Below are 14,931 nucleotides of genomic sequence, written 5' to 3'. Positions count from 1 at the left end.
AGTTGGATGAATTGTCAGGGATTCAGATGGACTGTCAGGTGGTCGAATGGATTGTCAGGCATTCAGATGGACTGTCAGGTGGTTGAATGGATTGTCAGGCATTCAGATGGACTGTCAGGTGGTCGGATGGATTGTCAGGCAATCAGATGGACTGTCAGATGGTCGAATGGATTGTCAGGCATTCAGATGGACTGTCAGGTGGTCGGTTGGATTGTCAGGCATTCAGATGGATTGTCAGGCATTCAGATGGACTGTCAGGTGGTCGGATGGATTGTCAGGCATTCAGATGGATTGTCAGGCATTCAGATGGACTGTCAGGTGGTCGGATGGATTGTCAGGCATTTAGATGGACTGTCAGATGGTCGGATGGATTGTCAGGCATTTAGATGGACTGTCAGGTGGTCGGATGGATTGTCAGGCATTCAGATGGACTGTCAGGTAGTTGGATGAATTGTCAGACATTCAGATGGACTGTCAGGTGGTCGGATGGATTGTCAGGCATTCAGATGGACTGTCAGGTGGTCAGATGGATTGTCAGGCATTCAGATGGACTGTCAGGAGGTCGGATGGATTGTCAGGCATTCAGATGGACTGTCAGGTAGTTGGATGAATTGTCAGGGATTCAGATGGACTGTCAGGTGGTCGAATGGATTGTCAGGCATTTAGATGGACTGTCAGGTGGTCGGATGGATTGTCAGGCAATCAGATGGACTGTCAGATGGTCGAATGGATTGTCAGGCATTCAGATGGACTGTCAGGTGGTCGGTTGGATTGTCAGGCATTCAGATGGATTGTCAGGTAGTTGGATGAATTGTCAGGGATTCAGATGGACTGTCAGGTGGTCGAATGGATTGTCAGGCATTCAGATGGACTGTCAGGTGGTCGAATGGATTGTCAGACATTCAGATGGACTGTCAGGTAGTTGGATGAATTGTCAGACATTCAGATGGACTATCAGGTGGTCGAATGGATTGTCAGGCATTCAGATGGACTGTCAGGTGGTCGAATGGATTGTCAGACATTCAGATAGACTGTCAGGTGGTCGGATGGATTGTCAGGCATTCAGATGGACTGTCAGGTAGTTGGATGAATTGTCAGGGATTCAGATGGACTGTCAGGTGGTCGAATGGATTGTCAGGCATTCAGATGGACTGTCAGGTGGTCGAATGGATTGTCAGACATTCAGATGGACTGTCAGGTAGTTGGATGAATTGTCAGACATTCAGATGGACTGTCAGGTAGTTGGATGGATTGTCAGACATTCAGATGGACTGTCAGGTAGTTGGATGGATTGTCAGACATTCAGATAAACTGTCAGGCGGTTGGATGGATTGTCAGGCATTCAGATGGACTCTCAGGTAGTTGGATGAATTGTCAGACATTCAATGGACTGTCAGGTGGTCGGATGGTTTGTCAGGCATTCAGATGGACTCTCAGGTAGTTGGATGAATTGTCAGGCATTCAGATGGACTGTCAGGTGGTCGGATGGATTGTCAGGCAATCAGATGGACTGTCAGATGGTCGAATGGATTGTCAGGCATTCAGATGGACTGTCAGGTGGTCGGTTGGATTGTCAGGCATTCAGATGGATTGTCAGGCATTCAGATGGATTGTCAGGCATTCAGATGGACTGTCAGGTGGTCGGATGGATTGTCAGGCATTCAGATGGATTGTCAGGCATTCAGATGGATTGTCAGGCATTCAGATGGATTGTCAGGTAGTTGGATGAATTGTCAGGGATTCAGATGGACTGTCAGGTGGTCGAATGGATTGTCAGGCATTCAGATGGACTGTCAGGTGGTCGAATGGATTGTCAGACATTCAGATGGACTGTCAGGTAGTTGGATGAATTGTCAGACATTCAGATGGACTGTCAGGTGGTCGAATGGATTGTCAGGCATTCAGATGGACTGTCAGGTGGTCGAATGGATTGTCAGGCATTCAGATGGACTGTCAGGTGGTCGAATGGATTGTCAGACATTCAGATGGACTGTCAGGTAGTTGGATGAATTGTCAGACATTCAGATGGACTGTCAGGTGGTCGAATGGATTGTCAGGCATTCAGATGGACTGTCAGGTGGTCGAATGGATTGTCAGACATTCAGATAGACTGTCAGGTGGTCGGATGGATTGTCAGGCATTCAGATGGACTGTCAGGTAGTTGGATGAATTGTCAGGGATTCAGATGGACTGTCAGGTGGTCGAATGGATTGTCAGGCATTCAGATGGACTGTCAGGTGGTTGAATGGATTGTCAGGCATTCAGATGGACTGTCAGGTGGTCGGATGGATTGTCAGGTGGTCGGATGGATTGTCAGGCATTCAGATGGATTGTCAGGCATTCAGATGGATTGTCAGGCATTCAGATGGACTGTCAGGTGGTCGGATGGATTGTCAGGCATTCAGATGGATTGTCAGGCATTCAGATGGATTGTCAGGCATTCAGATGGACTGTCAGGTGGTCGGATGGATTGTCAGGCATTTAGATGGACTGTCAGATGGTCGGATGGATTGTCAGGCATTTAGATGGACTGTCAGGTTGTCGGATGGATTGTCAGACATTCAGATGGACTGTCAGGTGGTCGAATGGATTGTCAGGCATTCAGATGGACTGTCAGGTGGTCGGATGGATTGTCAGGCAATCAGATGGACTGTCAGATGGTCGAATGGATTGTCAGGCATTCAGATGGACTGTCAGGTGGTCGGTTGGATTGTCAGGCATTCAGATGGATTGTCAGGCATTCAGATGGACTGTCAGGTGGTCGGATGGATTGTCAGGCATTCAGATGGATTGTCAGGCATTCAGATGGACTGTCAGGTGGTCGGATGGATTGTCAGGCATTTAGATGGACTGTCAGGTGGTCGAATGGATTGTCAGACATTCAGATGGACTGTCAGGTAGTTGGATGAATTGTCAGACATTCAGATGGACTGTCAGGTGGTCGAATGGATTGTCAGGCATTCAGATGGACTGTCAGGTGGTCGAATGGATTGTCAGACATTCAGATAGACTGTCAGGTGGTCGGATGGATTGTCAGGCATTCAGATGGACTGTCAGGTAGTTGGATGAATTGTCAGGGATTCAGATGGACTGTCAGGTGGTCGAATGGATTGTCAGGCATTCAGATGGACTGTCAGGTGGTTGAATGGATTGTCAGGCATTCAGATGGACTGTCAGGTGGTCGGATGGATTGTCAGGCAATCAGATGGACTGTCAGATGGTCGAATGGATTGTCAGGCATTCAGATGGACTGTCAGGTGGTCGGTTGGATTGTCAGGCATTCAGATGGATTGTCAGGCATTCAGATGGACTGTCAGGTGGTCGGATGGATTGTCAGGCATTCAGATGGATTGTCAGGCATTCAGATGGACTGTCAGGTGGTCGGATGGATTGTCAGGCATTTAGATGGACTGTCAGGTGGTCGAATGGATTGTCAGACATTCAGATGGACTGTCAGGTAGTTGGATGAATTGTCAGACATTCAGATGGACTGTCAGGTGGTCGAATGGATTGTCAGGCATTCAGATGGACTGTCAGGTGGTCGAATGGATTGTCAGACATTCAGATAGACTGTCAGGTGGTCGGATGGATTGTCAGGTAGTTGGATGAATTGTCAGGGATTCAGATGGACTGTCAGGTGGTCGAATGGATTGTCAGGCATTCAGATGGACTGTCAGGTGGTCGAATGGATTGTCAGACATTCAGATGGACTGTCAGGTAGTTGGATGAATTGTCAGACATTCAGATGGACTGTCAGGTGGTCGAATGGATTGTCAGGCATTCAGATGGACTGTCAGGTGGTCGAATGGATTGTCAGACATTCAGATAGACTGTCAGGTGGTCGGATGGATTGTCAGGCATTCAGATGGACTGTCAGGTAGTTGGATGAATTGTCAGGGATTCAGATGGACTGTCAGGTGGTCGAATGGATTGTCAGGCATTCAGATGGACTGTCAGGTGGTTGAATGGATTGTCAGGCATTCAGATGGACTGTCAGGTGGTCGGATGGATTGTCAGGCAATCAGATGGACTGTCAGATGGTCGAATGGATTGTCAGGCATTCAGATGGACTGTCAGGTGGTCGGTTGGATTGTCAGGCATTCAGATGGATTGTCAGGCATTCAGATGGACTGTCAGGTGGTCGGATGGATTGTCAGGCATTCAGATGGATTGTCAGGCATTCAGATGGACTGTCAGGTGGTCGGATGGATTGTCAGGCATTTAGATGGACTGTCAGATGGTCGGATGGATTGTCAGGCATTTAGATGGACAGTCAGGTGGTCGGATGGATTGTCAGGCATTCAGATGGACTGTCAGGTAGTTGGATGAATTGTCAGACATTCAGATGGACTGTCAGGTGGTCGGATGGATTGTCAGGCATTTAGATGGACTGTCAGGTGGTCGGATGGATTGTCAGGCAATCAGATGGACTGTCAGATGGTCGAATGGATTGTCAGGCATTCAGATGGACTGTCAGGTGGTCGGTTGGATTGTCAGGCATTCAGATGGATTGTCAGGTAGTTGGATGAATTGTCAGGGATTCAGATGGACTGTCAGGTGGTCGAATGGATTGTCAGGCATTCAGATGGACTGTCAGGTGGTCGAATGGATTGTCAGACATTCAGATGGACTGTCAGGTAGTTGGATGAATTGTCAGACATTCAGATGGACTATCAGGTGGTCGAATGGATTGTCAGGCATTCAGATGGACTGTCAGGTGGTCGAATGGATTGTCAGACATTCAGATAGACTGTCAGGTGGTCGGATGGATTGTCAGGCATTCAGATGGACTGTCAGGTAGTTGGATGAATTGTCAGGGATTCAGATGGACTGTCAGGTGGTCGAATGGATTGTCAGGCATTCAGATGGACTGTCAGGTGGTCGAATGGATTGTCAGACATTCAGATGGACTGTCAGGTAGTTGGATGAATTGTCAGACATTCAGATGGACTGTCAGGTAGTTGGATGGATTGTCAGACATTCAGATGGACTGTCAGGTAGTTGGATGGATTGTCAGACATTCAGATAAACTGTCAGGCGGTTGGATGGATTGTCAGGCATTCAGATGGACTCTCAGGTAGTTGGATGAATTGTCAGACATTCAATGGACTGTCAGGTGGTCGGATGGTTTGTCAGGCATTCAGATGGACTCTCAGGTAGTTGGATGAATTGTCAGGCATTCAGATGGACTGTCAGGTGGTCGGATGGATTGTCAGGCAATCAGATGGACTGTCAGATGGTCGAATGGATTGTCAGGCATTCAGATGGACTGTCAGGTGGTCGGTTGGATTGTCAGGCATTCAGATGGATTGTCAGGCATTCAGATGGATTGTCAGGCATTCAGATGGACTGTCAGGTGGTCGGATGGATTGTCAGGCATTCAGATGGATTGTCAGGCATTCAGATGGATTGTCAGGCATTCAGATGGATTGTCAGGTAGTTGGATGAATTGTCAGGGATTCAGATGGACTGTCAGGTGGTCGAATGGATTGTCAGGCATTCAGATGGACTGTCAGGTGGTCGAATGGATTGTCAGACATTCAGATGGACTGTCAGGTAGTTGGATGAATTGTCAGACATTCAGATGGACTGTCAGGTGGTCGAATGGATTGTCAGGCATTCAGATGGACTGTCAGGTGGTCGAATGGATTGTCAGGCATTCAGATGGACTGTCAGGTGGTCGAATGGATTGTCAGACATTCAGATGGACTGTCAGGTAGTTGGATGAATTGTCAGACATTCAGATGGACTGTCAGGTGGTCGAATGGATTGTCAGGCATTCAGATGGACTGTCAGGTGGTCGAATGGATTGTCAGACATTCAGATAGACTGTCAGGTGGTCGGATGGATTGTCAGGCATTCAGATGGACTGTCAGGTAGTTGGATGAATTGTCAGGGATTCAGATGGACTGTCAGGTGGTCGAATGGATTGTCAGGCATTCAGATGGACTGTCAGGTGGTTGAATGGATTGTCAGGCATTCAGATGGACTGTCAGGTGGTCGGATGGATTGTCAGGCAATCAGATGGACTGTCAGATGGTCGAATGGATTGTCAGGCATTCAGATGGACTGTCAGGTGGTCGGTTGGATTGTCAGGCATTCAGATGGATTGTCAGGCATTCAGATGGACTGTCAGGTGGTCGGATGGATTGTCAGGCATTCAGATGGATTGTCAGGCATTCAGATGGACTGTCAGGTGGTTGGATGGATTGTCAGGCATTTAGATGGACTGTCAGGTGGTCGAATGGATTGTCAGACATTCAGATGGACTGTCAGGTAGTTGGATGAATTGTCAGACATTCAGATGGACTGTCAGGTGGTCGAATGGATTGTCAGGCATTCAGATGGACTGTCAGGTGGTCGAATGGATTGTCAGACATTCAGATAGACTGTCAGGTGGTCGGATGGATTGTCAGGTAGTTGGATGAATTGTCAGGGAGTCAGATGGACTGTCAGGTGGTCGAATGGATTGTCAGGCATTCAGATGGACTGTCAGGTGGTCGAATGGATTGTCAGGCATTCAGATGGACTGTCAGGTGGTCGAATGGATTGTCAGACATTCAGATGGACTGTCAGGTAGTTGGATGAATTGTCAGACATTCAGATGGACTGTCAGGTGGTCGAATGGATTGTCAGGCATTCAGATGGACTGTCAGGTGGTCGAATGGATTGTCAGACATTCAGATAGACTGTCAGGTGGTCGGATGGATTGTCAGGCATTCAGATGGACTGTCAGGTGGTCGAATGGATTGTCAGACATTCAGATGGACTGTCAGGTAGTTGGATGAATTGTCAGACATTCAGATGGACTGTCAGGTGGTCGAATGGATTGTCAGGCATTCAGATGGACTGTCAGGTGGTCGAATGGATTGTCAGACATTCAGATAGACTGTCAGGTGGTCGGATGGATTGTCAGGCATTCAGATGGACTGTCAGGTAGTTGGATGAATTGTCAGGGATTCAGATGGACTGTCAGGTGGTCGAATGGATTGTCAGGCATTCAGATGGACTGTCAGGTGGTTGAATGGATTGTCAGGCATTCAGATGGACTGTCAGGTGGTCGGATGGATTGTCAGGCAATCAGATGGACTGTCAGATGGTCGAATGGATTGTCAGGCATTCAGATGGACTGTCAGGTGGTCGGTTGGATTGTCAGGCATTCAGATGGATTGTCAGGCATTCAGATGGACTGTCAGGTGGTCGGATGGATTGTCAGGCATTCAGATGGATTGTCAGGCATTCAGATGGACTGTCAGGTGGTCGGATGGATTGTCAGGCATTTAGATGGACTGTCAGGTGGTCGAATGGATTGTCAGACATTCAGATGGACTGTCAGGTAGTTGGATGAATTGTCAGACATTCAGATGGACTGTCAGGTGGTCGAATGGATTGTCAGGCATTCAGATGGACTGTCAGGTGGTCGAATGGATTGTCAGACATTCAGATAGACTGTCAGGTGGTCGGATGGATTGTCAGGCATTCAGATGGACTGTCAGGTAGTTGGATGAATTGTCAGGGATTCAGATGGACTGTCAGGTGGTCGAATGGATTGTCAGGCATTCAGATGGACTGTCAGGTGGTTGAATGGATTGTCAGGCATTCAGATGGACTGTCAGGTGGTCGGATGGATTGTCAGGCAATCAGATGGACTGTCAGATGGTCGAATGGATTGTCAGGCATTCAGATGGACTGTCAGGTGGTCGGTTGGATTGTCAGGCATTCAGATGGATTGTCAGGCATTCAGATGGACTGTCAGGTGGTCGGATGGATTGTCAGGCATTCAGATGGATTGTCAGGCATTCAGATGGACTGTCAGGTGGTCGGATGGATTGTCAGGCATTTAGATGGACTGTCAGGTGGTCGAATGGATTGTCAGACATTCAGATGGACTGTCAGGTAGTTGGATGAATTGTCAGACATTCAGATGGACTGTCAGGTGGTCGAATGGATTGTCAGGCATTCAGATGGACTGTCAGGTGGTCGAATGGATTGTCAGACATTCAGATAGACTGTCAGGTGGTCGGATGGATTGTCAGGTAGTTGGATGAATTGTCAGGGATTCAGATGGACTGTCAGGTGGTCGAATGGATTGTCAGGCATTCAGATGGACTGTCAGGTGGTCGAATGGATTGTCAGACATTCAGATGGACTGTCAGGTAGTTGGATGAATTGTCAGACATTCAGATGGACTGTCAGGTGGTCGAATGGATTGTCAGGCATTCAGATGGACTGTCAGGTGGTCGAATGGATTGTCAGACATTCAGATAGACTGTCAGGTGGTCGGATGGATTGTCAGGCATTCAGATGGACTGTCAGGTAGTTGGATGAATTGTCAGGGATTCAGATGGACTGTCAGGTGGTCGAATGGATTGTCAGGCATTCAGATGGACTGTCAGGTGGTTGAATGGATTGTCAGGCATTCAGATGGACTGTCAGGTGGTCGGATGGATTGTCAGGCAATCAGATGGACTGTCAGATGGTCGAATGGATTGTCAGGCATTCAGATGGACTGTCAGGTGGTCGGTTGGATTGTCAGGCATTCAGATGGATTGTCAGGCATTCAGATGGACTGTCAGGTGGTCGGATGGATTGTCAGGCATTCAGATGGATTGTCAGGCATTCAGATGGACTGTCAGGTGGTCGGATGGATTGTCAGGCATTTAGATGGACTGTCAGGTGGTCGGATGGATTGTCAGGCATTTAGATGGACTGTCAGGTGGTCGGATGGATTGTCAGGCATTCAGATGGACTGTCAGGTAGTTGGATGAATTGTCAGACATTCAGATGGACTGTCAGGTGGTCGGATGGATTGTCAGGCATTCAGATGGACTGTCAGGTGGTCAGATGGATTGTCAGGCATTCAGATGGACTGTCAGGAGGTCGGATGGATTGTCAGGCATTCAGATGGACTGTCAGGTAGTTGGATGAATTGTCAGGGATTCAGATGGACTGTCAGGTGGTCGAATGGATTGTCAGGCATTTAGATGGACTGTCAGGTGGTCGGATGGATTGTCAGGCAATCAGATGGACTGTCAGATGGTCGAATGGATTGTCAGGCATTCAGATGGACTGTCAGGTGGTCGGTTGGATTGTCAGGCATTCAGATGGATTGTCAGGTAGTTGGATGAATTGTCAGGGATTCAGATGGACTGTCAGGTGGTCGAATGGATTGTCAGGCATTCAGATGGACTGTCAGGTGGTCGAATGGATTGTCAGACATTCAGATGGACTGTCAGGTAGTTGGATGAATTGTCAGACATTCAGATGGACTATCAGGTGGTCGAATGGATTGTCAGGCATTCAGATGGACTGTCAGGTGGTCGAATGGATTGTCAGACATTCAGATAGACTGTCAGGTGGTCGGATGGATTGTCAGGCATTCAGATGGACTGTCAGGTAGTTGGATGAATTGTCAGGGATTCAGATGGACTGTCAGGTGGTCGAATGGATTGTCAGGCATTCAGATGGACTGTCAGGTGGTCGAATGGATTGTCAGACATTCAGATGGACTGTCAGGTAGTTGGATGAATTGTCAGACATTCAGATGGACTGTCAGGTAGTTGGATGGATTGTCAGACATTCAGATGGACTGTCAGGTAGTTGGATGGATTGTCAGACATTCAGATAAACTGTCAGGCGGTTGGATGGATTGTCAGGCATTCAGATGGACTCTCAGGTAGTTGGATGAATTGTCAGACATTCAATGGACTGTCAGGTGGTCGGATGGTTTGTCAGGCATTCAGATGGACTCTCAGGTAGTTGGATGAATTGTCAGGCATTCAGATGGACTGTCAGGTGGTCGGATGGATTGTCAGGCAATCAGATGGACTGTCAGATGGTCGAATGGATTGTCAGGCATTCAGATGGACTGTCAGGTGGTCGGTTGGATTGTCAGGCATTCAGATGGATTGTCAGGCATTCAGATGGATTGTCAGGCATTCAGATGGACTGTCAGGTGGTCGGATGGATTGTCAGGCATTCAGATGGATTGTCAGGCATTCAGATGGATTGTCAGGCATTCAGATGGACTGTCAGGTGGTCGGATGGATTGTCAGGCATTTAGATGGACTGTCAGATGGTCGGATGGATTGTCAGGCATTTAGATGGACTGTCAGGTTGTCGGATGGATTGTCAGACATTCAGATGGACTGTCAGGTGGTCGAATGGATTGTCAGGCATTCAGATGGACTGTCAGGTGGTCGGATGGATTGTCAGGCAATCAGATGGACTGTCAGATGGTCGAATGGATTGTCAGGCATTCAGATGGACTGTCAGGTGGTCGGTTGGATTGTCAGGCATTCAGATGGATTGTCAGGCATTCAGATGGACTGTCAGGTGGTCGGATGGATTGTCAGGCATTCAGATGGATTGTCAGGCATTCAGATGGACTGTCAGGTGGTCGGATGGATTGTCAGGCATTTAGATGGACTGTCAGGTGGTCGAATGGATTGTCAGACATTCAGATGGACTGTCAGGTAGTTGGATGAATTGTCAGACATTCAGATGGACTGTCAGGTGGTCGAATGGATTGTCAGGCATTCAGATGGACTGTCAGGTGGTCGAATGGATTGTCAGACATTCAGATAGACTGTCAGGTGGTCGGATGGATTGTCAGGCATTCAGATGGACTGTCAGGTAGTTGGATGAATTGTCAGGGATTCAGATGGACTGTCAGGTGGTCGAATGGATTGTCAGGCATTCAGATGGACTGTCAGGTGGTTGAATGGATTGTCAGGCATTCAGATGGACTGTCAGGTGGTCGGATGGATTGTCAGGCAATCAGATGGACTGTCAGATGGTCGAATGGATTGTCAGGCATTCAGATGGACTGTCAGGTGGTCGGTTGGATTGTCAGGCATTCAGATGGATTGTCAGGCATTCAGATGGACTGTCAGGTGGTCGGATGGATTGTCAGGCATTCAGATGGATTGTCAGGCATTCAGATGGACTGTCAGGTGGTCGGATGGATTGTAAGGCATTTAGATGGACTGTCAGGTGGTCGAATGGATTGTCAGACATTCAGATGGACTGTCAGGTAGTTGGATGAATTGTCAGACATTCAGATGGACTGTCAGGTGGTCGAATGGATTGTCAGGCATTCAGATGGACTGTCAGGTGGTCGAATGGATTGTCAGACATTCAGATAGACTGTCAGGTGGTCGGATGGATTGTCAGGTAGTTGGATGAATTGTCAGGGATTCAGATGGACTGTCAGGTGGTCGAATGGATTGTCAGGCATTCAGATGGACTGTCAGGTGGTCGAATGGATTGTCAGACATTCAGATGGACTGTCAGGTAGTTGGATGAATTGTCAGACATTCAGATGGACTGTCAGGTGGTCGAATGGATTGTCAGGCATTCAGATGGACTGTCAGGTGGTCGAATGGATTGTCAGACATTCAGATAGACTGTCAGGTGGTCGGATGGATTGTCAGGCATTCAGATGGACTGTCAGGTAGTTGGATGAATTGTCAGGGATTCAGATGGACTGTCAGGTGGTCGAATGGATTGTCAGGCATTCAGATGGACTGTCAGGTGGTTGAATGGATTGTCAGGCATTCAGATGGACTGTCAGGTGGTCGGATGGATTGTCAGGCAATCAGATGGACTGTCAGATGGTCGAATGGATTGTCAGGCATTCAGATGGACTGTCAGGTGGTCGGTTGGATTGTCAGGCATTCAGATGGATTGTCAGGCATTCAGATGGACTGTCAGGTGGTCGGATGGATTGTCAGGCATTCAGATGGATTGTCAGGCATTCAGATGGACTGTCAGGTGGTCGGATGGATTGTCAGGCATTTAGATGGACTGTCAGATGGTCGGATGGATTGTCAGGCATTTAGATGGACTGTCAGGTGGTCGGATGGATTGTCAGGCATTCAGATGGACTGTCAGGTAGTTGGATGAATTGTCAGACATTCAGATGGACTGTCAGGTGGTCGGATGGATTGTCAGGCATTTAGATGGACTGTCAGGTGGTCGGATGGATTGTCAGGCAATCAGATGGACTGTCAGATGGTCGAATGGATTGTCAGGCATTCAGATGGACTGTCAGGTGGTCGGTTGGATTGTCAGGCATTCAGATGGATTGTCAGGTAGTTGGATGAATTGTCAGGGATTCAGATGGACTGTCAGGTGGTCGAATGGATTGTCAGGCATTCAGATGGACTGTCAGGTGGTCGAATGGATTGTCAGACATTCAGATGGACTGTCAGGTAGTTGGATGAATTGTCAGACATTCAGATGGACTATCAGGTGGTCGAATGGATTGTCAGGCATTCAGATGGACTGTCAGGTGGTCGAATGGATTGTCAGACATTCAGATAGACTGTCAGGTGGTCGGATGGATTGTCAGGCATTCAGATGGACTGTCAGGTAGTTGGATGAATTGTCAGGGATTCAGATGGACTGTCAGGTGGTCGAATGGATTGTCAGGCATTCAGATGGACTGTCAGGTGGTCGAATGGATTGTCAGACATTCAGATGGACTGTCAGGTAGTTGGATGAATTGTCAGACATTCAGATGGACTGTCAGGTAGTTGGATGGATTGTCAGACATTCAGATGGACTGTCAGGTAGTTGGATGGATTGTCAGACATTCAGATAAACTGTCAGGCGGTTGGATGGATTGTCAGGCATTCAGATGGACTCTCAGGTAGTTGGATGAATTGTCAGACATTCAATGGACTGTCAGGTGGTCGGATGGTTTGTCAGGCATTCAGATGGACTCTCAGGTAGTTGGATGAATTGTCAGGCATTCAGATGGACTGTCAGGTGGTCGGATGGATTGTCAGGCAATCAGATGGACTGTCAGATGGTCGAATGGATTGTCAGGCATTCAGATGGACTGTCAGGTGGTCGGTTGGATTGTCAGGCATTCAGATGGATTGTCAGGCATTCAGATGGATTGTCAGGCATTCAGATGGACTGTCAGGTGGTCGGATGGATTGTCAGGCATTCAGATGGATTGTCAGGCATTCAGATGGATTGTCAGGCATTCAGATGGACTGTCAGGTGGTCGGATGGATTGTCAGGCATTTAGATGGACTGTCAGATGGTCGGATGGATTGTCAGGCATTTAGATGGACTGTCAGGTTGTCGGATGGATTGTCAGGCATTTAGATGGACTGTAAGGTGGTCGGATGGATTGTCAGGCATTCGGATGGATTGTCAGGTGGTCAAATGGATTGTCAGGCATTCAGACGGGCTTTTTTAAAAAAAAATTTTTAATTCAGTGAAGAAATGTAGCATTGATGACTCATTGACTGTTTTTGTTCTATTTCGCTTTATGTAGCCCATGCAACACAGTAGCGATCTTCCCCATACACGATGTAATGTGACATGTCCACCAAATTCAGAAAGCAGGTTCGGAGGTGATGACAACAGGGTTGTTGACAGCATATTTTGTGATTTTGTTCTGGTTTTGTCACGGCTCTTGATTCTTGTGTTACTGATAGTTTCATTCATGTTATCATAGCATTAGGAGTCAAACCACAGTGCTGTGCGTCTGCTACATTTTACCTAACCGGAAGACCGGGCCAAGATTCAAACTTTACATCTTGGTCCAACCAGCTTAGCTTGAAAAAAAATACATTTCAATAGATGGCTTGTTTCCACTTGCAAGTGATTTAATGTACAACATCGGTATATAGTGTCTACGCTTTGTTTTCTGTGACCAGAGGATTTAGATGATGGCTGTTACAATTTGCCTCTAAACACTCAAGAAATGATTTTATTAAAAATAAAAGTAGACAAAAAGTGACAGTTCTTGCTGCTTCAGTTTTTGTCGACAGTTTCGAGGTTAAAGATCAGTAATCATCCTGTGTTTGATACGAGTATCCATATGTGGATCAAATGCATTGTTTATTCACACAAAATACATTTGAATAAACATGGACATGATATTTTTAAAAGTGTTTTATTTTTTCAACTTACCTCAGATAGTATGGTTTTGAATAAAATTTAAATTCATCCCCATCGATGTACATTTCAGTATCTGCTACTTTAGCAAACTTTGCTTTTATAATAATATTGAGAAAGGAGTCATCTTGGGATATCTCAAACGCTGGGGTCAACATTTCTGTAAAATAAAATCAAAAACTACCGATAGTTGTAAAATGATATAACATTTATAATAACTTACAAAAACAGAATTCAAATAAATAATTTAACAGCCCAAGCTGAAATATTGACAGTATAAAATTGAATATTAATTGATTAAAAACCAGGTGGTATTTGAAAATTAATTATTCAATACATGTACATATCTATTGAATTGAAAATGCAACCATTGAAAAACATAGCAAGTCTGGTACAGAATTCTGAGGAATTTTAAAAAATGATTATAGAAGACTTAATGGCTGTACAGAAATCAAATTAAGATACCGGTGGTGCATCAAAGCCCAATCTCAATAGAAAATGCTTTACATCAAATTATGATAAATTTTGATCTTCTGTGCAATTTGGTGACATTACCAAATTTACTAAGATGCGTCCACGAAAATGGTCATAACTAGCAAGAAACTTCTGATCTATTTCTGATCTAAATATAGTAATTGTTGCATTTTTTATGACTTCATATGTCAAGTATTTTGATCTAATGAATACATCATTACAGCAAGTCTCAAGTATTGGCGCGGACAATTTGCAAACTCACTAGTGAATTGGGCAACTGATTGGGTTTTGACTGAATAATTGGCTTTCGAATCTGGCTGGCGCCGACTTGTTGTCACGCCCACTGTGGGCGAATTGGCTTCATCAATACTTCTGAGACTTGCTGTAAGGAATGGAACATTCAAAATCCATGGGTGCATGAGGACTTTGTCATAGTGTGTGATAATGACTTCAAGCTGATGGATTTGTTTGGATTTTTAGCTCTCAAGTGACTTTTCCTAAAAAAGGAACTATTTTGTAACATTGCACTATATAAGG

General features: G+C 46.5%; 1 protein-coding gene across 1 annotated transcript in view; it reads right to left on the bottom strand.

The window, feature by feature from the left end:
- Nucleotides 1-14,931, bottom strand: part of LOC100375181 (protein SHQ1 homolog) — a 35,740-nt gene that overhangs the window by 18,327 nt on the left and 2,482 nt on the right. The window contains exon 2 of the mRNA XM_006819407.3: nucleotides 13,936-14,080. Coding sequence (XP_006819470.1) covers nucleotides 13,936-14,078 — 143 coding nt within the window. The 5' untranslated portion in view covers nucleotides 14,079-14,080. The remainder of the gene's footprint in view (nucleotides 1-13,935; nucleotides 14,081-14,931) is intronic.

Source organism: Saccoglossus kowalevskii, chromosome 3 (genome assembly GCF_978046115.1).
Source record: "Saccoglossus kowalevskii chromosome 3, keSacKowa6.1, whole genome shotgun sequence".
Taxonomy (NCBI): domain Eukaryota; kingdom Metazoa; phylum Hemichordata; class Enteropneusta; family Harrimaniidae; genus Saccoglossus; species Saccoglossus kowalevskii.
This window is presented reverse-complemented; position numbering and strand designations above follow the sequence as displayed.